At 44.4% G+C, this 26,028-nt stretch overlaps 1 protein-coding gene across 8 annotated transcripts in view; it reads left to right on the top strand.

The window, feature by feature from the left end:
- Nucleotides 1–26,028, top strand: part of LPP (LIM domain containing preferred translocation partner in lipoma) — a 310,262-nt gene that overhangs the window by 155,573 nt on the left and 128,661 nt on the right. For 7 of the 8 annotated variants that reach the window (XM_052686960.1, XM_052686961.1, XM_052686957.1 and 4 more), the window contains one exon: nucleotides 1,379–1,501. In XM_052686960.1, the coding sequence (XP_052542920.1) occupies nucleotides 1,379–1,501 (123 nt within the window). Of the gene's footprint in view, nucleotides 1–1,378; nucleotides 1,502–13,134; nucleotides 13,983–26,028 lie in introns of those variants that run through there. The other variant, XM_052686964.1, reaches the window with a different exon arrangement.

The raw sequence follows: 26,028 nt of genomic DNA, 5'->3' as shown, positions 1-26,028 counted from the left end.
TGGCAGCTCAGAGCCTCCCTGCTTTGCATAGGCTGTCTCTCTGACCAGGTTGCTGCTTACGTGTCGGATTTGATGACTGGAGAGTTCTGTAAAACAGGTAATGATCTAGTGCTCCTTAAATGAAATTCAAATAAAACCTATCTGGAGCAGACAGTGAGCCAAAGGGAAAGGAAAATTTTTGGCTTGGAAAATTGAAGTAACTCGGTGAGAATGAAGGCAAACAGAGCTAGATTGTCTGTGGGGAAGTGTTGGTATGGTCTGTACCAGCATTACAGCTGAAATTAGGTGAGATGTTATGTAATTCTTTTGTATTTTTATTATGGTAATAGTTAAGCTGCACTGAGCTCTGTAGCTGCATGTACATGGAGAGCCTCTGCCTGGGGAGTTTGCAGATAACTCAGATGGGAAAGGACAGAAGACAAATATTGACTATGACTCAGGTTCAGAGAAGACTTTAAATGTGTATTATTTCACTTGACTCAAGAACTTCTGCTTCTGTGCCTGCCCTAAGTGTAGCTAGGTGGTTAAGCTCCTGGCAGCACACTTGATGGGGATCCTTTGCTGGTTTCCTCAAACATTACTGGTCCTTGAACACTACTATGGTCCCATAGGGACTACTTTATCTCCTGCATCACTGAGCCATGAGCTTTTTGTTCTTCGCTTCCAGAGGTGGGTGATGGTGGTGGAAATTCATGTCTCTTCCCATTCATGCAAATGTACTGACCATACTGATGCAAATGGGAAGAGGCCAATTTAAATGGAAAGAGAAAGCAAGGTGAACTCGATTGAAAAGGGTCCTGGATATAGGTTGATGTCTGCTCTGGTCATGGATTTCCCTGAACAATAACCCCTTTCCCAAGGACCTCCATTATATTGCTTTGTGACTCCCTATTTCAAATCATGCCCTTCACTTTGAGTTTGCTAGAAATAAATTGAACTTTTTCACTCCTCAAGGGACTGATGGAAATTGTAAGGAAGCGTTGAATCAGACAGGTAGAGCTACCATGGAGTGATTCAAAGTAATAATAGGTGTGCAGGTGGCTGGGTGCTGGTCTCAGCTTGCAGCTCCACTGCCCTTGTGCAGACCTTGGCAGCACACTGCTTACCATGTTTCATAATCCTCCAAGTCAACACAATGGGACCATTGTGGGAAATGCATGAAGAAAAGCCTCAAAGCAGCCTAAATCTTTGTGAGATGAAGCCTCTCTGCTCATCCCTGATTCTGGGAAAGAGCTGTAGCATTTCAACATGTTTGTAGAATCCCTGCAACCTGAGAGTTATTGCTGGGACATGGTGGCAGCTCCCTTTGAGGACACTAAGAAACCATGTTCCAGGCCACGGTCTGAGTAACTGGAACTCTTCTTCTTTCTTCTTTAAGGTGAATCCTGGTGGCAAGACACTTGAGGAGAGGCGCTCCAGCCTGGATGCAGAGATCGACTCCCTCACCAGCATCCTGGCCGATCTAGAGAGCAGCTCTCCCTACAAACCGCGGATCCAACAGGTTGGTGGCATGTTGCTTAAGCCCAGAGTGGGAAAGTGGCCAGAAGCAACTGCTGAGTCACTTTGCTAACTGCCTGGTATTTGGTGTGAGCAGGCATGCCAGTGTGTCCTGATAGCATCCAGATGTAGCTGTCAATGGGATGAAGGGTGCAGCCGCTCCGAAGGGGCACCAGCTCAGAAGCTGCAGTACCTCCTAGCAAGGGGCCTCTGATCCCAATTGTTTCATTGGCCTTGGAGATCGTTAGCAAAAAGTTTACAAAGAAAAAGACGTTTCCTTTGCCCCAACTTTCTGTCAACAATAGCTTGTGAACTAAAATCTGCTCAGTTCACCAATACTTCTACACATTTCTTTCCCCATTCTGTTAACTTTTATCTGTTACACTGTCAAAACAATCCAGGTACCTGCATCTCAAGTTGGTTTGTTTTTGTGGTGTGATCAGTGACAATGACACAGTTCAGGGTGGCTGTAGCCCAGCAAAGTGGGTTGCTATTCCCATTTAATCCACTGTGTCTGTGTGAGGACTGCAGGAGTCACCTAATTTTTGCCACTAATACAGGTAGCACCTGCTTATGTTCTGGTAAGATGTGTCTTTATCAGAGAAAGTGGTGAAACCCGGTGGCACTTAAAGAAGAGCAGTGCATGTGATCTTGATAATCACCTCAGGCGTGTTTATGCCCATCTGTGCAGCTCTTTCGTGTCCTGTTCCCATAACTTGTCTCATTTCTTATATGTATGCATGTCTGTAGGCATCTGTGCAGCTATGTGTGCCTTACTGTCAGCTCTGACTGAAACCCTTTGATTCTATTCAAAGAGAGAGTCGAGTGACACAACGCCCACCCACTGTCCATACAGGCTATCCCTTCACTTTGTGGCTCTTTCGATTCTTTTCACTGTTGCATTTGTTTTGAGTAATGCAGAAATGATACTTTTGAACAGAACTAAAACAGTGACCAGAGTCCGTTTAGGTTTAAGGTCGTGTTTAAATATGTGAACTTAGCAAAAGTGGTGTTGAATAAGGTTGGCACAAGCCCATCCCAGGTGTCTGCAGGCAGGGGCTCTTGTTGCAGCCTTCTGCAGGGGCTGCCCAATAACCTCTTCCTTCATTCCAGCTGCATCTACATGATTGCTGTATAAGCTAACAGATAACATCCACATAAACAGTCTGATTTGGGTCAGTCAGTCAAAGAGAGCAACAGATACCACTTGGTCCTCTTCCCAGTGTATTTTTTGTTGTTGCAGTGAGTGAGAGAAGTCTTAACAATGATTGTGCTCAGGCACTGTGTCGAATAATCTGCACTCATTTTGTTTGTATGGACCAAGCGGATACAAATGCAAACTGGTATTGGGAAATACTTTACAGCATCAAAACCCTGTGAGAGAGTTAACTGGAAGAGATTGGCACTCACCCATTTTCCTTGGCAATGCCTGCAGTCCACCACAGCGCCTTAGCAGAGACACGCAGCTCGTGTAACCAATTCTCTGAGCGTCTGCAGTTTTGTGATCTGCCAGTACTGCTGACTGCTTCCTGATACTCTTTTCTTTGGGATCTGGCATTGCGTGAACAGATTGTTGCCCCGCTTTTATTTTGTACCCATCCTATTAAAAAAATTCACAGAGTTCAAACGCAGCTTTCTGCAGCATAATTAGAGTTACTGCACCTCGGAAGGCACAGCCCAACTTTGGGACTGGATCTGACTTTCCAAGCCCGCCAACACGTGCTGCCAGTTGCACATGTTTGTTCCTGTGGCTTTTTGCTTGAGGTTCTGGTTGAGGATCTGGAGATCTGTCCTCCACCCAGGAACGGCAGGATGGTGCTGTCCACCCCAAATGCCAGCCAGTGTGTTTGGCTTACGAGACTCTCTGGCATTTATTGGTTAATGTGGCAACGTCCCATGGAAAGTACAGTTACAGCAACTCCCAACTATGGCTGCTACAAATAGAAAATGCCCGAGTTGAATGTGTCATTTACTGTAATTAAAAACTACTCAGATGAGTCCTTGAAGGGTGGAATTAGAAGGTAAAGCTTTGATATTTTTCTTTGTTTGATCTGTACTAAGTATTAAAACTGGTGAGTCATTTGATGGTCTTATAGTGGGATAATAGATGAGGCTGCAAATTGTGAGGTACTTACTCAGAACATCAGCGCATTTATTGGATTACATCTCAAATGACCTTCCCAAATTTATCAGGATAATGGCTGCGTGGAGGAAGATAAGAGTCACAACTTGTTTTGGAGATGTTTCCAGTTGTGCTTATGCAGTTAAAGCATTATAATAATTGTATAGGTATACCTTGCCCTTGGGGATGCTCCTCTTATGGAACAAGAGGAATTTTATTGTTGGGTTTATTTTTTTCTTCTTCTTTGATCTTCGAAATAGTTTTAAAGCAACATAAACTAAACTATAAAATTGTCCTCTCGTGCTGGAGCAGGAGTGATAGCAGGATTTGAGTGGCTTGCCCAACACTGCCCGCCTTCATTGGCATAAATTCAAAGAGAGAAGCTCTTCTGATCCTCATTGCATGCTCCAGATTGCAGTGAGACATGGTGCAATGGGAGATGCCCCTGGAGCAGAGGGATTCGTGTCCTCCTCATAGGTTTGGAGTCTGAATTACGTTTCAGACTGCAGGGGGCTACAGCCAACCCCAGACATGACCCAAAGACATTGCCCCAGGCTGAGCCCACCGTGGAGAGTTTCTCTGGCTGAGTTGCCAGCGCGGCCAAAAATGGATTAAAATGCCGTTGTGTTGTTTGTTTGTTTGTTTGTTTTTCTTTCCAAATTGCACGTATCAAAAAACAACAGAAAATTCTAACGCTGAGTTGTTATCTTTGACTGCAGCACAGCAGTGCCTGGGGATGCTTCCTGTCATGGGAGCTGCTGGGAGGCACCGTGTTTCATAAGTCCAGCTGGAAGTCATTTTTAGAAAGGACCAAATAACACCTGAGCTTGGGAGGTGGCTGTGTGCTCATCACCAGTCTCCTGGTGTTGTGGTTGATTTGGAGGGAGCTGAATCAGCCTTACGTAGGTAGAACTGCAGTTGCATTATGACAAAATCTAATTAATATTTTCCTCCTGTTTGGTAAAATTCAGAACTGTTAGCGTGATGTATAAAGTACAGAGATCCTCTTGTGTAGCTGTGATGTATTTTCTGTTTACATATCACACCTTTAAATTGCAGTAACCCATTGGAAAGTTTAGAGGCAGAGAACCCACTGCAACTTGTAACAGTACAAGGAGGTTGTGTAGGGAAGGCATGGAGGAGCATAAGTTCCATGAAAGGGAGTAGGGGCTGTTCCTAAACCGGTGAACCCCAGCCTGGCTGCTGTGTAGATGCTGTGGTCATCCAACTCCTCTGTTAAAAGGTATTTTCCCCAACTTAGAGGGATGTTTTTAAACTATTCTGTTTAAACTCTAGCTTAGGAGATGAGTGCAGCAAGGCCTTAAGCAAAAAGAAAAAAAAACTGCCAAATTTCAGCCCATAAAATAAATGTTTGCTTTTTTTTTTTTTTTTTTTTAACAAGAAAACTTTGTGACTCTGGAGAGAAAGCTTCCAGCAGAGGCTGTGAAAATGAAATACTGGAAATAGCAGCATATGAAAGCTCAGGATTTTTTGTCCCTGCTGTGAATTATGTATTGAATGCTGATTGCTTTGTTTGGAATCAGACACCTACCTCCAGAAACTCTTGGTTTTTACCCTGAATTTCCTGCAGATTGCTTGGCAAAATAGGACTTTGTGAGAGGTGTGCCAGGCAATAAGATGTACCTGGTCCAACAGTAATGAGCCTGTTTTTAAAAAAAGCAAATAGCAGGTCACCAGAATTTACGGAGTATTTGACTAGAGAAAAAAATTGCTTTGATGATCAAAATCAAATGTACGTGTGTGCAGCTCTCAGAGGCAGCTGCATCCAGAGGGACTCAGGAGATGCGTTTCTCTCCCAGCTATCACCACGGTGCAAAATGACCATGGTGGGACATTTCTGTTTTGCTTCCTCTCGAAACCTCCTCTATCTGCATAGCTTGTCATCTGCTTGCATGTGATTTGCCTCCTGCCCCCGTGTATTGCATCTAGCGAAATGAAACCTTGGTCTGGATTGAAGTCCTTTAGGTGATGTTCTTGGACAAATAATGAAGAGAAATAAAATATTTTTCTCACCTAACAGATGGGGGAAATGATGGCAGAGTTAGGTGAGGTGTCTGAGGATTCGTGCCTGTACCCCTGCCTCTGTACTGTTGCCTCCTGGACTAAATACATCCACTACCCCACGCTGCCAGCCTAGGCAAGCAATAGTTTGAAGGAAAAGAAACTCATTCTCAGTGTGAGCTGCAGAACAATAAAAAAGTAAATAAAATAAAATTAAAAATCAGTGATACATTTTCATTAAGTTCCAAACATACTGGGAAATAATGTCATCTAATGACTGGAGTTTGAAAGGGATTTAAGTGTTTGACAGCGTTGGATGTTATTCATCACTCCTTTCGACACCCGCTGGGGATTGCAGAAACAGTGAAAAGGCAATGGGTTCATTTTCTTGCAGAGTGATGGAAGAGGATTGGAAACCACAAAACGAAGCAAAATGCTGTGCACTGAACACTCCTAAGGAGCACTCTTTCATGTGCATTCTTAATGCCTCATGTTTATCTGGTCCAGGAATGCGCAGCTAAAGGTTTGGGGTTTTTATTTTTGCTTGTGTGGAGCTGAAACTCCAGCCATGAATGAAGCTTCCCAAGCAGCACGGAGCAGAGCATTCCTCAGCATTGGAGGGAGAAAGCCCTATGGTTTCTCTTGGTGTGGGCTGCGGGATTGGCATATGGGCTCTGTAAAAGACAGAGTGCAACAGCTCTCTTCAAAACAGCCCATTCAAATTCATGAGTCCAAGCTCAGACTCTGATTTCCTTGTTCTGTTAACTGACAGAGCCTGGTTTGTTACGCACCCAAAGGATTTTGCAGGCATGGTCCATGCAGTGTTTACTACTGTTTTGGATGTTGGGGACAATTCGATAGGACAAGAGGAAATGGTTTCTAACTAAAAGAGAGGAGATTTAAATGAGACATAAGAAAGATGTTTTCTACAGTGACGGTGGTGAGGCACTGGCACAGGTTGCCCAGGGAGGTGGTGGTGCTCCATTCTTGCAGACACCCAAGGTCAGGCTGGACAGGGCTCTGAGCACCTGATGGAGCTGTAGGTGTCCCTGTTCAGTGCAGGGAGTTGGGCCAGATGGCCTTTAAGAGTCTCTTCCAACACAAATGGTTCTATGATTTTCTTTCTTTTAAGAATGAAAATGTAGGGATTCAAACAGATGGAGATTAATTTGGCAGGTTCTGAGTTAATTGTCTCCCCCTGTAGCATTTGGGTGACAGAAAGAGTTGGTGGTTCCTGAGTTAAGGGGCTTGGTGGGATTTGGCTGTTTCAGGTACTCAGAAAGTTGCCAAGACCTTTTCAGTGTTATGTGGGCTGAAACTGAGTGTTCTCACTGGTGACTTTGTGCCGTGCGTAAAATCCATACAGACTACAGAAGCAGGAAAGGAAGCATCCCGTCTGGAGCCAGCTCCATGGGTTCCACCAGCAGTCAAGAAGGAAAGCCTCCACATTCAGGAAACCTCCTTCTTCCTGCAGCTCCCGTTCCCAAGGGCGGAGCAGCAGCATTGCCTGCGACAGTCCCAAGGTGACAGCTTTCCAGGAGCTCTGATGCAGGCAGGACACGTGTGTCAGAGGAGCACACACGAGGCACAGACGTTGGTCCACATGCGTGTGAGCAGAGAGGAACAGCCAGCAGATGATCTCAGCACGCTGGGTTTGGCTATCGGCACAAGGAGGGGACCCTTCCTGTGCTCCATGGCTCAGCCGGCGTGTGCTGTGGGCTGATGCTGCTCTGATTAGCAGATGCTGGAATCGGTTGCATCTGCTGGTATGTATTAGACCATAATCCTTCTGCTAAGAGCATGTCCGGGAAGACTTTTAAAGAAAATTTTCTGAGATCCCAGATTATCAGCTTGTCACAGATGAACAGGATAAGAGTGACCTTCGCAGGGTATTATTTCTTTCTGTAGCACTATCATCAGTGAAAATAAAACACCACTGCTTTCCTTTCTTTTTCTGGTGCATAACCAAGTTCACAAAAATCTTTCGTTTCCCTTTCCCCTTTCCATTTTTTTTTTTTGGTATCCATTTGGGTTTTCTGCCTACGTGCTTGGCTCCAACCTTAGCTGATGACTGGTATTGGATATATTGAACTTCAAAATCTGTGCAGGCATCTCAAATTTATGTGTGGATAAAGGCAAACATTTACTTTGGGAACAGTGATAAAAAAGCAAATAGTACCTCATAATTTGGTCTTTTTTTCCTTCTGCATTCATGATTGTTTTGCAGAGAGTGAGTGAGAGCTGGGCTCTTACTTTCTAAAGCCGTTCAAGGCCCTCTACCTATTGTTAGATTCTGTTTTCTGTCTTTTTCCCCACAATGGGATCAGGCTGCAGTGCACTGTCAGCTCAGGAAGCCTGTCATCATTTCCCCATCCTCAGTTTTTGGCACTTGGCGGATTTGGCTCTCATCTCAAAGGGATCCAGCACACTTCACGAGCTGTGCACACGCCCAACAAAGAGTTATCACCCCTGGGGCACCGAGTGGTGCTGGAGTGTGGGCTGCTGGCATCCTTGCATGGGTCGATGCATCTGAGTTCTTCAGTGGTATCAGATTCACCACAACAGCCCAGTGAAATACAAAAGTGGTGTTGCTCTTTCATGGTTGAGGTAGATGAAATGTCTTGCTTCGTACATGGATCATTGGAGGAGCTAAGGGTGAACTCCAGGCACCCTTCACTCACCCTCTTCTTGTGGCACATGCAAATGGATTAATAGAATCTCAGAGTCACTGAGGTTAGAAAAGACCATTCAGAACATCCACTCCAATAGTAAATGCATCCCCACCATGCCCACTAGCTATGTCCCTCAGTGCCACATCCCCACAGTTCTGGAACACCTCTAGGGATGGTGACTTCACCACCTCCCTCGGCAGCCTGTACCAGTGCACCATTACTCTTTCTGGGCCTGTAGCTTCACTTATCCCATCAGCATTTGAGAACTGATCAGCTGTTTTCTCCACCTGTATAAGGCTGGAAGAAATTGAATTAAGTCAAACTTAGTCCTGTGGCACTATTTAGTGATTCCTCTACGTGCGTGGCATCCACTCTTCTGCATTGCAGGGGAATAGCTGGTACATTTCAGAAAGAGTGGTTGTGCAGTGGCACAGGCTGCCCAGGGAGGTGGTGGAATAACCATCCCTGGAGGTGTTCCAGAACTGTGGGGATGTGGCACTGAGGGATGTGGTCAGTGGGGATGGTGGGGATGGGCTGCTAGTTGGACTGGATGATCTTAGTGGTCTTTTCCAACCTTAATAATTCTGTGATTAGGAAATGGAAGCACAGTTAATTCTTCCTGCCCAACACCCACCAGTATCTGCTCATTGACTCCTCCTGGCATATGGATTGAACTTGGCGTCCTCTCCGTGGACCCTGGGCTGGTCCCACGTGGGCACAGTGAGCTCCAGGCCCTTGTCACAATCTGAACTTTTGCTCTTCCAGGCTGTGCTGTAACCAGGATCTCCAAAGGCAGATTGTTTGGCCGATGCACACAGATAAGTGCCTAGGCTAATTCTAGTAGAAGGGAAGCGGGAGGGGCAGTCAGGAGAGGTGAGGAGGGAGTACAGGAAGGATCAGAGCCTGCTCAAGATGCAAGGCACAAGTCCATAGGAAATGAGGCTTCCTTTGCTCCACTCTTGATGGTTTCTGTTCCTTTTGTGTAGACTATTTCTCTTCTGTGCACACTAGGAACCAGCTGTGTTTCCCTCCCCGTTAGGGAAAGGAAATAGCTCAGAGCCAAAGGAACAGCACAGCAGCTCCAAGAAGCACCTGCATAGCAATGCATCTCTTGGGACTTTGCTCCCCCCAGGGCTTTGCTGGGTGCCTGCTGCAGCCCATCACAGTGTTTCTGAGGGGATGCAGTGTAGGCATTGCACAGAGTAGGAAGAGCACTGCCTTGGTTTCCATCTCTAGCCAGAGACCACTGAAGGGCTGGCAGAAGCCCTGCTGGTGTGAGTGCTTGTAGGGTTACACCCTACAGAAAAGAGAGAATTGGCCATGCAGATTCTACATTAGACCTTATGCTAGTGCATAAACAAACATGGTACGTTTGTTGCCTGAAAAGCTCTCAGGATTGTTGCAAGGTATTTCTGGTTCTAAACCGTTAACCACGAGAGGAAGAGGCAGATGTATCTGTGGACAGTTTATGGGACCGTGTCTATATTTTCTCTTATTGATTGCCTAGTGACTTCCTGTTGGGAACCTTTTGAGAGATGACTGTGGTGCTGAGATGCATTCTCTCTCCCTGTATATTAAAGCTGCCTAGCCTAAAAAAAAAAATAAATACAAACAACCCAAACCCAGCCCATATCTGAAAGTTGTGAATTGATAGACTCTTCCTGTAGCTCTTCAAATAACTGTAAATTACTCCAGGCTGTTACAGTTTCATTGTAAGGAAGTTCCTTCCTTGAGTCAGACTTCTTTGCATCACAGTAAAATGCAATTAGATGACGTACATACTGTGGCTTGGAAGCACTTACAGTTTTCTCAGCCTTATGTTGTCAACTTTTGCTCAATAACAGGCTTGTGGACTGTGTCACTTTGCCTGTGTTAGCATATATTATCACCATATGGTGTTTCAATAGTGAATAGGAGACTTCTGTGAGAATATGAAAGGATGAAATGGAAAAATATATTGCAGCAAGATAAGCCTAACATGCTGCTTCACAGCTGACAGCAAGCACTCTCACTGCCATTTTGATAGGAAATCAGTAACACATTGGTTCAATGATTATTACTGTCTTCTTCTGGAGACTTAAGAGCAAAGAAATAACAACAAAACCCGAAGGGAAACAAACAAACAAACAAACACAACTACCAAAAACTGACCCATTCAGAAAAAATGAAACTTTGAGGCAGTTATTATAAATATTTCTGCTGATGTTTTCAGTCTGAGACTGATTGCTCTCTACCCAAAGAAAACAGTTCAAGTCTTACAGTGAATTCTTGTTTAGAAAACAGTAGTTGCATATGAGTAAGGAGAGCAAGAGCAAGGGCAGTTGTGCAGTTTTTATGGCATTATGCATGTAAAGGCAGATAGGATTGTTGTGGTAGTCTCACGGCTGTTATCACAGCCCAGGTCAGCATCCTGCTGTTCTGTCAAAAATAGCACTGGTGTTTATCTTCGGATTGATGACAGGCTGCATGTGTTATCCCCTTCAGAGTGATGTGTAAGAGGTCAGTGAGAGCTTGTTGCTGTCCCAAGAAGCTCCAAGCCATGAAGAGTTGCCACCTTGCCTACCAGCCATCACTCCCATCTTCCTGAAGGCTCAGACAGCTTTGATTCCCTGTTCCAAAACCGTAACGAGTGATCCGGGGAGGATTCAAGACAGGTGGGAGGAACAGCTCAGTTTCTATCTGGCAGAAAACCAGGATGCACGTGCATCCTTTCAAATCACGGTTATCAAGAGGTGAAAAGAAGATGTAGGGGTCAATTACTGTGCTGGCTTGCAGAGAGACCAACTGTGTATTACATGAGATAGTCGTACAGTTAAGACTGTTCGTAGCCTTCAAATGTGATGGATAAGCCACTGTTGTTCAGCTGGGATTCTTTGAGCTGGAAGATAGTACAAATGTCATCTTGAACTCCTTTAATCTTTTTTTCTGGAAACATTTTGACTGGAGTGAGTCCATAGCGGAGGCTAATGTCCAAGACAGGGGGCCTGGCTGCAGGACAAGGTGGCCATGAAGGTCACAGTGTTTTATGAGGCCACAATGACAGAATGGCTGCTGTGCTCAAGACAGCATTCTGATTAGCATAGAATATAGCATAGAATAGCTGCAGAGCTATTGCACAGAGGATACAACATTCAGTGGTTCCTTAGGGTAAGAGTGGACCACAGTCAGTTTTTGGAGGTGCCTAGAAGAACCGGCACCCCAAAGCAGTGCTGCAGAATGCTTGAAGTCATCAGGCACCGTAGCTTTTTTGGCAAGCCTTGCCTTTGACAAGACTTGGCTTCAACACTGTTGAGTAATGTGGTCATTTCTAACTAACAGCAATAAAACTTTAGAGAACACCTGCTGTTTCTATATTGAACATATGTGTGCGTGCTCATGTAAAATCACAAATGCATGCAGGTCTAGAGAATACAATTTATATTTGGCATCTTTCCTACAAATTGTATTTTAGAACACTTGAAAGTCTTCCTGTAAATAGTCACTTTGGAGTTGAGCTTGTTAATGAAGAGAGGGAGATGAAGAAAGATACAAAGGCAAAAGAGGAAAAAGGTTTGGTTTGGTTTGTGTATGTTTTTAAAGGCATTTGATGAGTTTGATCATATGCTGAGTGTACTCAGCGATATCTCCTGAGGACATATGGACAATCTCAGTAGACTGTCTGCTTGAGAGGAACTGCAGGGTGCCAAAAACAGAATAACAGGCTGATGGCTTAGAAAGTATAAATGAAGGGAACATCTGAGGATTCCTGGCTCTCTCGCTTCTGAGCCAGTGCTGGATTATCCCGTATAATCATTGCTTTCCCCAGTCCAGTTTCAAGTAAATTAAATGTAAATATCTCATTGCTTTCTTTGGGTTATTATTCCAGCCTGAAACACATATAGCTGCTAAAAGCCATTTCACTTCAGTACTTCCTTACTTAATTTAATCTCCTCGTTGGGAATGCCACTTCCTGTATGTGTGTGCACGCGTGTGCTATGTGCACATCTTCACTTCCCGTGCTGCAGATAGATACACAGAGTAGAAGGAGGTTTAAATTCCCCAGTACAAAGCTGTAATAAAAGGACTGACAGACTGGATCTGTAATACGCCCGACCTGACAATTAAGTAAACTTATTACTGTGTCAGCCTGCCAGATGGATCATCTACTTGTGATGTAACGTGTACTGCTTCTGAATGTATTGGAGTGCAGTTTCCTATTTTATGTTTGTTGAGCTGAGGAAGGGAGAGGGAAGAGACAGTTTTATTTGAACTAAACCCACTCATTTCAAGTGTGTTTAATGATAGCAATATGTGACAGATAAAATCCTAGGCCCTGGTCCATGTTTATTTTAATTTCAAGCAGTGGGGAAAGATGGAAGAGATAATGTTGTAGACTGAAAATGTCTGCTGTTGGAAAACAGCAACTTGAACCCTGAAGGGGGTTTCCTTGCTGTGTTCTGCAGGACTTTCTGATGGGCATCCAGACCTCTGATGGGTAGGAATTTGGGATTTGTCCCTGAGAAAGGCCAGGCTGGGATGTTTGGCATCAGCTTTTCTAATTGTTGCCTCCAAGCTTACTAAAGATAGTACGGCTATACTGAAAAAGAGGTGGACAGAAATAGCCTGAAGCATCTGTCCCTAACCTGGATTTCCTTTTAGTGTAGTCCCACCCTGACCTTGAGGAGGAGGTGAGTTTCCCTCTGACCTGCATTGTAGACATGTCCCCAATATTCCCAGATCCGTCACACGCTTCTGTTTAACATCAGCTGAGCCATCTTGTGTCTCTGGGCTGCACTCTTCCTGTTAAAGAGGGATAAACCCATGACTTTGCCCATCTGCTGAGTATGTGGGTGAGTGCTTGTACCTGGTGCAGTGAGGATGCATAGGTAATGCTTGTTGTGATCTGTAGTATTTGCGTCTGGACCACTCAGGTTTTCTTCTCTATACTCTTCTGTCACTGGGTGGACTGGGATAAGTTCTCTCTCTCAAAGGCTTATGTTGAGCACAGCTTTGAAAATTAGTGCTGTTAGACTTTCGTGTGTGGCTGAGCTGACACAGCCAATAGCAAACCAGGTATCTGTTGGCCTTGGAAATATTCCAAGGTTGCTGTTCTCCATTTTCAATCTGTTGTGTGCTTGAACAGCTTAAGAACATACATTCAAATACCTGTACACCCAAACAAGTCCCTCACTGCTAATGTATGTTTGTGGATCTGAATGCTCATGGCTCCAGGGAATGCAAAGGCCATCTTTTTGTGGGAGATGCCCAAACTTGCTTCCAGGTGGGACATGATGCCCAGCAACAGGAAATTATTCCTTCAGAGAAGTGCAGGATGGTATAAGGAGCTTTGTGCTTAGAACTGCCATCTTCCTTGGAGTTGCATCCAGTGTCAGCTCTATCACATGCTGTTGACTCAACCTCTATTAATTGGACTTCTCACACACAGAAGGGACTGGTTTTTGCTCTGTAGGGGAAATTCTGAGTCACAGCTTGAAGCAGTGATTGAGCACCTGGTGGCAAGGCAGGGCCAGCCAGGGGGAGCTCAGGTGCATGCAATGTACCTGAGTGATTGGAAGGGGTGGAGCCAGGATGCACCCCTTCCCAGACCTCATTTAAGGGTTGGCAGTAGAGGCAAGAATATTTTGTCTGGAGATCTGTGCCTATTAGGGGACCTTAGAGGCTTTCCTAAGGTAAGTAGTTGGTGGTTTTTTTTTCCCCTCCTTATTTTTGTGCCTGCTGCTGTTGTGTCTGGCCACTTGCTTGCTGTGGTCTTTCTGCTCTGCTGTCTTGCTATGCTTTCTATTGTGTTACACACTCTATGGGAAATTGATGCTTTGAACAATTTCTGATACTTCATTTTCCTGTCAGGCTGTTTTTTAAGTGTATGAAGTGACTGCTATTATGAAGAACTAACTTTGGTACTGGCTTGGCTCATCTGATAAAAGCATCACTAATCTCCTTCCTAGACTCGGATAAGTACTTTTGCAGTGTTGTAGGACCCTATAGTCTGCAGCTGAACTTAGTGGGGAAGGCCCATCCTAAGTGCAATCACATAAGTATCTTTTGTTTCAGCTCCTATCATTAAAATACTGCTCTACTGCTATTTGCAGTTTTTTGGGGTTTTTTTTTTTGGGGGGGGGGGGGGGGTTTGTTTTTTTTTCAGGAACAGAAGTGGCCTCGCTCTGGGTTCTAGAAACATACCCTGCCTGAATTCAAAGCTGGAATTTAAGCCTTTTGTTTTTGGTGTCTTTTTGTTAATTGTCAGTGTATGTAGGTCTGAAATTAACAACCTGAGTTTCTCCATTCTGGCTCGGTTGAATGATCAGTTTAGCTTGGTGTTTTTCCTAGTACTGAAGAAGACAAGAATAAGGCAAATTTATAGCAATTTTGCCCCTTTATCCGGTAATCTGCTTTTCACAGAGTTTGACTTAATTAGAAGTGGTTTCCTACGATACTCAGTTGGTTTTTTTCTTCTGTCGGATCATCTAACTGCTTTATGAACCCAAGTGAACTGCAGGAATGTAACACATCCCAAGGCACAGGAGTCCCATGGAGATGGGCAGACTCCCTTCCTTCTGCGTGCTATTTGCTGCCCACTGGGGTTGTGTTGCATTGCTTGTTGTTCTCATTGAAAGAGACAAGGCAATCTTTCCTCCTTTTGTACATGTTGCTTTTCAAGGCTAAAAAGTCCTGGTATACTTGGCTGTTTCAGAGTAAGTAGGAGAGTTAAGTGCTGTATCATATGTTCTGATCAGGAGTAGCTAAGTACAAACTAGAGACTGGAAATGCTGAAGCAAAGGAGGTGGCTCCTGGACCTGTATTATTCCTTTTGTTATTTGCAGTTAACTTAGTCTGAAACAGCGGATTAACTGTGGATTTTGTTTTGAACAACTGAAGCCTGAGTCTGCTGCTTTATGTGCCTTTTGGAGCAACTTCCCTGACATCTTGTTCTTTCAGTTTTGTTAGTAGGCACTGCAGTTAAATCAAGTAATTTGACTAGAGTTTGGTTTCTCATTGCCAAGACTTCTATGTGATGGTTTCTGAAGGTTGTGTCCATGGTCACTGTGATATTCCCAAGTAGAAGTGATAGGGAAGATACCTGGTGACTGCCTGGCTCACTGGGAGTGGTCTGTCTTAGGCAGAGTGCTTTGGGACCAAATGGAATCTATTGTGTTCCTTCTCCTTCCAGGTCTCTGACATGCTACCTATATTTTCAGTGATATTTCAAACTGTTCTAGCATTATTTTCCATCTGTAAAACAGAGATGGCAATAATCACGTATCCCACCTGGCTGTCTGACTTCAGAAAGCATTTTCAGATCTTCTGCAGGAACAAAATATAATTTTGCCAATTTATATAAAGCTACCCCTTACAGTGGAAAATCTGTATATCAGATACTTTTATTTTCTATAAGGGAATTCAGCATCAGACTCTTCAAAATGAGTTAGTTAATGCTTTGTCTTACAGATTGTGAGATGTTAATTTAATTTCAAGTTCTGCGTTGTGGAGAAAATGTTGGATGTACTTTTGTGATTTATGCTTTGATTTGATCAGTGTGTTTGTAGTCTGGAGAATCTAACTTTCAGAAACATTTAAGAGTTCAGTACACTGGAGATGAATAAAATATGTGCACGAACACATGTGCTTTTGTAGCTAAAGCTAAATTAAAACTCGAGCCCTTTTGGGCTGAAAGCACTACTGCTTCTCAAGCCTTCTGTCTTCCAGTACTGCTCTGCACAAGCCAGCGCGAATCCAATGTGCTCTGCGTTGTTGTGCATGGGAACCTGTAGAGATGGTGAAAGCTCTGTATAGAAAGTACTGTATAGTGAGGGAGGAAGCCCAACAAAGCTAATTATACAGACACTCCCACTCTATTACCCTCCAGAGAAATTGAGCCTAACATTCTGCTCTTAAGCTCGTTAAGTTATTCTTTTTGGATGCAAGGATCTTATTTAGGGAGTGAAATAGCTATACTGTAATCAGAATGGGAGTTGGAGCAGATCATTATATTTACTCATTTGATTAGCCATAAAATAGCTACTGAAGTCCCCATTTTAAATCTGCTTAGCAATTGTGCAGCAGGGCAAACTGGGTGTTTTAATTAGAGAAGAGATTGCGGTATTTTCTTTTAAGTAGTAAATAGATAAACACACACACATTGTGATCCTGTTTATGTAAATAACCTCATCCCTGTGGGTGTTCTCATCTCCTAATTGTTCAGGGTCTGTTCTACTTTCAGCTGCAAGGGAGAGGAGAAGAAAAGGTTCTGAATGTCTGCTTGGGAAAGTGCAAAGTCTTGGCCTTAAAATCTAGTCAGGGAGGTTTAGATTAGCTGCTTGAGCTCAACTGCTGTAGGAGGGATAGGTAACCCTACAAAAAGACAGCACTGAGAAACAGAGGGCCCTCAGAAGGGATTTAGGTCAGGTTGTGTCAGCAACTCAGGAGCAGCATGGATGGAGTTGGCCCTACAAGAAGTGGCTGGGCTGCACACCCTCTGAGGTCCCTTCCAACCTCTTTTCTGCAGTTTAGCAAGGAAGCTTGTGGCAAGACTTGCTGGCAAAAGGTAAGGCTGCACCAAATCACCTGTGGGTTTGGTGGCTGTGGACCAGTTCTCATTCCCCAGAAGAGCCAGAGCCCTGGGCAGCGTGTCTCCTTCTCCCCCAAGGGCCCTCAGCTGCCTTGCAGACACTGTCAGCCTCAGTGCCCAGCAAATGGATGTGGATGCTCTACTCTCTCTTGAAGCATAATTCTGTGGCCTGCCACTGATCTGTTTGTAAAGCCTTGGATATGAGCCATTACTGAAGGTTTCATTTTCTGGCTTCCTTTGCAATCTGAGGGACTTGGAAAAGCAGAGCAGATGTTTCGAAGACAGCAATCTCTGTAGCTTCTGGTTCCTCTGTTCAGCGTGGTCACTGTCTTAATGCTTCTTGAGGATATAATATCCCTTTAGGAAACTAAACAGCAAAAATATTTCTGCTGCTTATTTGTTTTGAGCCAACCTGAACAAGTGAAATGAGCTCAGTTACAGAGAGAAGACTTGTTTTTCAAAGGGTTTAGAGTGTATGTGGAGCATAGACAGCTGGCAAGTGCGTGTTGTGCTGCTTACCTTTGTGGGTCACTGGAAGAGCCATGCTAATAATGAAAGTAAGAAAATGATTCTTGTGATGTTGCCTGTGGATGACAAGGCTTTGAGCTGTAGGAAGCAGCACTGTAAAACTTCAGCTTTAACATCATAAGCAATGAAACAAATATTTGGCCTAGTGACTCTTTCACAGACAGCTTCCCTGGTATTTCCTTCTTGGTCGTTGATTTAACTGATGCCCAGAGTTAGGACCTGCTGCAGATGGCCAGGAATCCTGCTGTGCTGGGAAGTCATCTCCAGAGAAGCTTGAAGCAATCCCTCCTGGATAAGCTGTGAGTCCTATAAGAAGAGAGAAAAATGCCAGTGCTGGCTGTTCTGCAGCTGTGGAAGAAGGATATGGGAGCCTGAGTTGTTACCTGGCATTGATCCACAGCACTAAATCACATAAGATGTGGGGCAGGCAACAAAAGCCAATAATAAAAACAACAGCGTAGCGTACCTAATCTTATGGCCAGGAGAACAAGCATCTAACTATAAAAAGGTTAGAAGCATACTGTAAATTTTAATGAACACCTAATTCTTTTCTTTTTTTAATGTGGCTGGGACACGTGCAGCTGGATGGGGCTGCTGTGCTGTTACCACCCCAGGGTTCACCTGGCTGGCAAAAGGAGCAAGGTGTAGGGGAAAAGGGAGGCTGCTGGTTGGGGTTTCACTTGATTGTGGCAGTGGAGATGTTTAAGGGCTTTCTCTGAAGTGTTGCACACCTGTAGTTTCCATTGAAATAAATGGCAACAAGCGACATCAATGCCAATTCCTCCCTTTTTCTTAGAAACCTGTGGTGTTGTGTGCTTTAATTTTCAGACTTCCTTAAAACAGTGATCTAAAAAAGCTCCTTTCCAAACACAGATTCCTTTGACTATACTGGAAATTAATTGTACTTGAGATTTAAACATGCTACTAAGTGGATGTACACATGTTAAGATGGAGCTGCTGCCCATCCTTCTTGCAGTCTGGGCCTGGCACAGTGCCTCCATGAGGATTATTCCTCCTTATTTGTGCTTGACTGCGTCTTCAGCCTCTGCTGATGGCAGTCCACCCACCAGTCTCTGACCTCTCTGTATCAGCGTTTACCTCTTTATAAAAGGAGATGATATTCCTACATTTGTAATGGATGTGACAACCAATGGGCAGCTCTGGGGTGTAAAGCACTGCATGAAGAGAGTTTCAAATGCATGAATTTGTACCTGCAACTTGAGGGACTGCTCTGCTTTGGAAAAAAACAGCTCCACTTTTCTTTGCCTTCTGCCTTTGGAATGTTATATGCAGACATGACCACACATTCTCTCTGATTTCATCTCTGCTATTGATTAAACTCACAAGCATGTCCAAATGTCTGCAGTGATAAAGGCACCCCAGGATGCTGCATTTCCAGATCTCCCCCTGGTTGCACATGGGGGCACTGTAAAGAGTAGAGCTTGCTGGTGTGTCACTTAAAGGTCACAATCTCTCAAGCTGTCACGATGACTTTTAAATTTTAGTAAAGGTGATGGCTGCTTTTTCATATCAACAGTCACACCAGTTCCAGAGCTCTGGGTTCTTCCATCTGCCTTTCAATTCAAGGAGTTTTGTCCTCGATTACCTTTGCTGGGATTAATCCCACCTGTGAACACCAGGTAAAGTCATAAAACAATAGAATTTTTTGAGTTGGAAGAGACCTTTAAAGACCATCTGGTCCAACTCTCTGGAATAAACAGACACCTACAGCTCCATCAGGTGCTCAGAGCCCTGTCCAGACTGATCTTGAATGTCCGTAGGGACAGGGCATCCACCTTTCTGGGCAACGTGTACCAGTGCCTCACCACCTTTATCATAAAAACACTTTTTTCCTTATATCCGGACTGTGTCCCCTCTTCTAGTTTGGAATGTTTTCCCTTGTCTTATCACTACAGACCCTGCGAAAGAGTCTGTCGCCTTCCTTCTACAACTGTCCTTCAGGAACTGAGAGGCTGCTCTTGGGTCTCATCTCCAGGCTGAACTGCCCCAGTTCTCTCAAGTCTGTCCTTGCAGGGAAGCGTTCCATCCCTTGGATCACTTTTGTGGCCCTTCTCTGGTTGGGTTCTAACAGGTCCATATCTCTACTGAGGACTCCACATCTAGATGCAGTATTCCAGTGAGGCCTCACCAGTGCAGAGTAGAGGGGCAGGATCAACCCCCAGCTTGCCATGCTACTTTTGACACAGCCTAGGATCTGGATGGCTTTCTGGGCTGTGAGGACATGTTGCTGGTTCATGTCCAGCTTGCTGTCCACCAGATTTCCCAAGCCTTTCTCAGTAGGGATGGGCTCTATTATTGCATTCCCTAGCTTGTACTTTTAGACCTTGCACTTGGGTTTTGTGAGCCTCATGATGATGACCTGAGCCCGCTGCTTGAGCCTGTCTAGGTCTTTCTGACTAGTATCCTGTCCCACCGTCAGTATCTTTCATAGAGATATTAAAGAGCATCAATCCCAGTACTGTAGTCACATACCTCTAGGCAGACTTTTTCAGCCTGGAGTTTAACTTTTCATACTAATTTTGTGTTGTTTGAATAGCATTTCCTTCTTTCTCAGGAGAAGTATACTCCTCTAATCTGATCTAAAAGGGCTCCTCAAGGAAATATTCAACTATTTTTCTAGAAACATGCAATACATTTCTTGGGAGAGTTGGAGCTCTTCCACTTAATGGAGGAGTGAGAAAGTATTTAGCGAGATTTCCCAAGAGATGAGCCTGAATATTTCTATTCTGTAGACAAATCTGCTCTCATTGCTCACTACAGGGACATGCGACAGTGCATGGAGGCTGTTCTGTGTTTGCTGGTTCTGCCGCTTCATAAAAAGTTTCATCTTCTGAAAGAACTGATCTCACTAACACTTGTTTCATTTCCAAGCGTTTGGGTACCTCTGCTCTGTGTTTAAAAAAAAGTGCTGGGTTGGCTTGGTGAGCCCATTCCTGTGGGCTTCTTTCACATAGTCCCATCAGCTTCACCTATAGATTTGACACATAATTGAGAAAAACGGGAGGGGTGGTTTTTTAACAACTGAAATATAGTTTATCTTACTGGTGGCCTTAATGTCTGTTGTGGGAGTGGGTCTTGGGATGCTGTCTCCTATTCACTTGTTGATGCTGAAATGCAGCACTCCTCATTTCTTCTTGTCATGAGAAGGACCTGAGATTAACTCTTCTAGAGCGAGAAACAAAGGCATTTCCATACATGTCCAGTAGTAAATATTGGGAAAACTTTTTTTTTTTTTCCATAGGTTGCATGTGCTGCATTTTGGGCATTAAAAAACAACACAGTTGATGTGTGTGTGTTTATGTGATGGGCAGCTGAGAATTCATTGCACTCCTGGTGAATCTATCAACATTACTGGCCTCGTTCTTAGGGTGCTACTTAGGCTGGAGCAAGACCTGCTGGGAGCTGGATAAAGCTGAGGCTGTCATGCATGTTCCTGCTGTGGCCACTGTGTTTGGTGCTTTTAGATGGAGCACTGACAGGTGAGGCAGTGAGCTGCAGTACAGGCAGGTGAAAGGTCTGAGCATCTGCAGGGAGCTTTGGGTTCATCTGGATGAAGAGCTTATGGAGCTGAAGACTGCAATCCGCCTTTTAGCCTGTCGAGGCTGATGTTTCACAGAGACGTCCTTTATCCCATGCTAAGCTGGCAGGTGCTGTCTCTGCAGAAAAACTGAGGCCCAGCTCTTCTGCAGCTGTGCAGGTGAAACACTGGCTGGTCCTTGGCTGCTCCTGGGGCTGCCCATGCTTGTTTGACCTCCGGTGTCAGCTGAGCAGGAGATGGTGTGGGAGCATCCCCTGCCAGCAGGGATGGGCAGTGGGCAGGGATGCTCATTGCTGCAGTCAGCTCTTGTCCCAAGCCCTTAATTGGTCTAATTAATGCTACTTGGGGGCAAGCAGCTATTTCTCTGAAGTCTTTCACAGGCTCTTTGGAGTCCATCCGTGTGGCATTTCTGTCTCTGTTTCCCTCTCCCGTTCAGGGTTTGCAGAATGACTAAGTAGTGCTGACGGCATTAGTTGCTGGCCCGTATTAATTATTTCCGCGGGTTCTATTTACTTGCGTGTTCCCTATGGGAATGCTGTGCATACAGATCACAGCAGCACTTAATTTTATTGCAGTAAGCAAGTAAGCGGCTGAGGCTGGGGAAAGGAGGAGGGGGGAAGAAGAGAGAAAGGGTCACGTATGCGTCAGCCCTGTCAGGCTTTTCCTTCTGTTTCATTTGTGCTGAGGTTTTTATTATCATTAAGCCGATTGTATCTGTGGCACAAAGGGCTGGGTTACCTCGGTAACCACGCTAGCTGGGATGGTAATCCATTTATAGCATCACTGCTCAGGTCTGATTAAATTAGCATGCTGATGACGTAAATGCTTGGCTGGGTGATGCTGATGAGGCTGCTCCTAATAGGAACTCTCGCCCTTACATTTATTCTCATTTATTTCATGAGACCCCTGCAGGAAATGTACAGAAATAAGGCTCCAGATGATTGACTCTTGTTTTCAGAACAACTTGTGCTGTGAGCGGCAGACAGCAATTTATATGGATGCGGACGGCAGCCTGCGCGTTGTTTCCTCCTGCTGCAGAATTCCCCATGCAGCCCTGGTGAGGCAGAGCCCTGCCTGCCGTCTGCCACAGCAGCGTCGGAGCAGCTCCTCTGGCTGATAGCTTCTTTCCAGACATCACTAAAAAAGAAATAAAAGGGGGTAATAATAAAAGGAAGGGAACACCCTGCTTCTTTGCTCCCTCTTGTGAGATTCCTACAGACAGAGACATCCTTCTGCTTGTTTGAAACAAGGCAGTTATTTATGTCTGAATTTTCATTGCTGAACAATTATGTTCAGCGCTGGCATTTCATACTATGCGGATCAAATGCTTTCAGCATCTTCTGTCCTGGCCCTTGAGGGCAAACATAGACAACCGTGTGATGGCACAGCTGTGTCTGTTGCATGATGAAGTGCTGAGAATGGGAGGGCTGAGAGATGCTGGAGCTCCTGGCTGCCCTTCCCACCCTTCCTCTGCTTTGCTGGATAAGCAGTTGTAGGGGCAAACTGCTTCCAGGCAGGGCGCTGAAGGCTTCTGGTACTTCAGCTTCTTGTTTGGGAGGGGATTTTATAAGATACTTTATTTTTTTTTTTTATTCTTTGCAAGAGGCTTCATAAAAATCATAGAATCAGATTGGTTGGTTTGGAGGGGACCCTAGCCCCAACCCCTGCCATGGGCTGGCTGCCTCTCACCAGCTCAGGCTGCCCAGGACCCCCCAACCTGGGCTTGAGCACTTCCAGGGGTGAGGCACCCACAGCTCTATGGGCAGCAGTGCCAGGCTTGGGAGTGATCGAATGCATTTAAATTCCCAAAGTGTTTGAAGATCTTCAGTTGGGTGCTGAACAGGTTCTGAACAATTTACCATTTTAATTGTCAGGTTTCCTTTACTCAGTCAGCAAAGAAGGATTTAAAAAGAGTTTTTGAACAAGAGCAGTTTTGGGATGTGAGACTGAAACTGCAATAAATTTTAACTAGCAGTAAATAGTTTGGCGTTTGCCCTGGAGTATGAGCAGATGTGGCTGCACAGAAAACACTGGAGCTACACCTGCTCTGGATTGGATGTGGGCTCGGGAATCTGTCATTCATGAAATAAGCCACATGGTTTCAAGACGCAAGTATGAACGGAACAGTCCTGGGGCTTAGGGCCTGCACATTCCCATCTAGAACTTACAGGATGTTAATGTGGAAGCTCAGTTGCTGAGGGAAAGGGTGAGTCGGGTAGGGCAGGTGTTGGGGTACACAGGAGCCTGTTCCCAATCGCTGTCCCAGCCCTGATCCCTCTGTGTGGGTGACCCTGCCCGAGATTTCCACACATGCCTCCATAAAGAAAAGAGATGCTTTGTTAATGAAGGCCATTCTCAGGGTTTGACTCTGCCTCCAGCTCAGCTCCAAGCATCCCACTTGCCAAGTCCTGCACCAGTGCCCTGGGATGCTGCTGTGTGTGTTTACCATGTTCAGTGCATTAATCCTCACGGCAGAGAAATTAGGGACCTAATGGGTTTGCTGCTTTGCAGGAGCCTTGCCTTGGGGCTTTCCTGTAAATTTAAACTTTAATGGCTAACACCATTAATTTCCAATTTCCAGGATAAAATATTTAAAAGCCATCAGCAGCACAATGGCTTGATGGCAGTACTCCTTGACGTGACTCTGCTGGATGGGGCTTCCTCTGAAGGTGATGGGCATGAGCGTTCTTTCTGCTGCCTTAATCAATAATTGAACTAATTAAAACATTTTCAGGCCCTTGAAGCTGCCTCCAAGGGGTGTGGGCTCACGATAATCTGCTCATGGAGTGATGGAAGCTCAAAAGAGAAATGTCCCACACTGAGCAAGAGGGATGAGTGCTTTTCTTTTTTGCTTTTTTTTTTTTCTTTTTGTTTTCTTTTTTGAAGACGAGTCCAAAATAAGACTTATTTTGGGTGGGAAAGGACTGCAGCTGTCCAGAGTTGCTGAACAAGTTATCGTGTTCCTGTTGAGCTCCTTGCACAGCTTGCCCAGGGACCACAGGGGAAGGCCCACTGGAATTCCCCTCCCTTCCCCATGGGTTTCTGTGATTTGGGGCATGAGTGCATTGCTATAGAGTGCCTGGAAATTTTCACTATAGGTGAGCAAAGTTTCAACTCATTTGTCTACCAAATTAGAGCAAGGCAGGGGATGAACAGTAATAAAATTCCTTTTAGTCGAAACAGACCCATTTATTGCTCATTTGGAGAAAAAGAAAAGCCTCTTGTGTTTGCATGTGTTTTGATTTTGACGCAGTTCGAGCCTGGTCCCTTTCCTCTCTGAAATCCTTGGGATATTTGTACTTGATTGCAGCAATTCCAGTGGGAGGGGAATCTGTTGGTGGAATTTGGTCTGCCACCATGGGGATTGCTGTTTATTTGTGGGGTGGGAGAGGGGGGGAGCGAGAGTTGTTTTTTTTATTGTTGTTCTAAAGGAAAATTTGCTGCTTATTATCTCGCATGCTTTTATCTGGTGCTGAGTCATGGAAGTGAGAGAATGTGTAGGCGTCTTAGCATAAGAGAGAGTAATTCTGTCATTTACATTTACAGACAGTTATGCTTTCCAGAAAACTTTTTTTTCTGTGGGTTGCAAAAGTGATTAATCTGCTGCTGAAACTGTCAAAAGAGGTTTTCTGTTTAAGAATTTTTTGAAAGAGAGAGAAATCTGTTTCTACTTATAGGAAATAATAAGGTAGACGTTGACATAAGAAATCATACTGAAAGAACAGACAAGAAAATGTTCCTTTTCCTAACGATATTTTTCCTTTTTTCTTTTACGTATATCTATCCGTCAGCCCACATAAGTCTGTCTCATGGAAGAGTCATGTGGACTTCGATAGACATAGAAGTAAATAAAGTAGAATCACGACTGAGTTCAGTGTTATCAGTTTCAGCTATTTAAAAAAAGCATGGGATAGGCTTAAACCTTTTTTTTTTTTTTTTTTCATAAGAGAAAAACAACCACCACTACCAAACAACTCAAATATTCCACAATTAGATATTGCTCTGCTGTATTAGTAGTAGAAACTATTTTTTCCTTCTATTTTTTTCTCTGTTTTTCATACTCATTTTTTTTCCTTTTCCATCTTTTCCATTTTCTAGAGAATTGCTGGTGGGCTTTTATTTTTATTACTAAGAGAAGCATTAGTTAGTTACAGCTCAGGGAACACCTTTCCTCCCTGCAACTCATCCCAAGTGATAAAAATGATAAGTTTGTTGGGTGTTTAAAGAGCTCTTCCTGCTTCCTACCAGATTAGCATAAACCATGGAAATCAATAACATGATCCCTTGTGTTGGTTTTGTTGTAATTGTAACCAATCCTCATGACAATCCTGTCAATACGAAATATATGGCCTGGAAACCTACATTTTTTCCTTGTAAGCTTAACTGCGATGTTTTGAAATGATTTTCCAGCAAGAGTAGGGGAGAGTGTACGAAAACTTGAGCACCTTTCAGGATTGTTTATTCTTTTATAGAATCATAGAATCATTAATGTTATGAAAGACCACGAAGATCACCTGGTCCGACCCCAACCCATCCCCACCATGCCCACTGACCACGTCCCCATGGGCCTTGAATACTTCTAGGGACAGTGACTCCACCAGCTCCCTGGGCAGCCTGTGCCAATGCACCACCACTCTTTCTGGGAAGAATATGAAAAGTACGACCCAGCGTGGCAGGGGAGGCATTAGGAATTCCTTTCCAGTCTTCTGTTTCTAAATCCACAGCACAGAGATGAGTCTGTAAAGAAAACTTAGCGAACTGTAACAGAAATTAAAAGACAGACAAACAAACAAAAAAAAAAAAACACAGAAAAAGGAAATAAAAAGATCATAATTTCTGGTGAATTGTACGTGATATCTTTACTGGAGATTTTCAGGTGCTGGAACTCTGCTTTGCCTTTGTCTTAACCCTAGACTTACTGGAGCCATTGGTAAAGTCTTGATGGACAGAGGGCTGCTTGCAGATGGCTCCAGGCTTCCCTGGCAAGTTGGGGACAAGTGGTGGCTGAGGTTTGGCTGGTGACAGGCGCAGCAAAAACCTTGGGCTGAGGTGGCCAGCGTGG

This window comes from Tympanuchus pallidicinctus, unplaced genomic scaffold, assembly GCF_026119805.1.
Source record: "Tympanuchus pallidicinctus isolate F22 unplaced genomic scaffold, pur_lepc_1.0 scaffold22, whole genome shotgun sequence".
In the NCBI taxonomy this organism is placed as follows: Eukaryota; Metazoa; Chordata; class Aves; order Galliformes; family Phasianidae; genus Tympanuchus; species Tympanuchus pallidicinctus.
The sequence above is the reverse complement of the archived record's forward strand: the minus strand, read 5'-3'. Positions and strand labels throughout refer to the sequence as shown.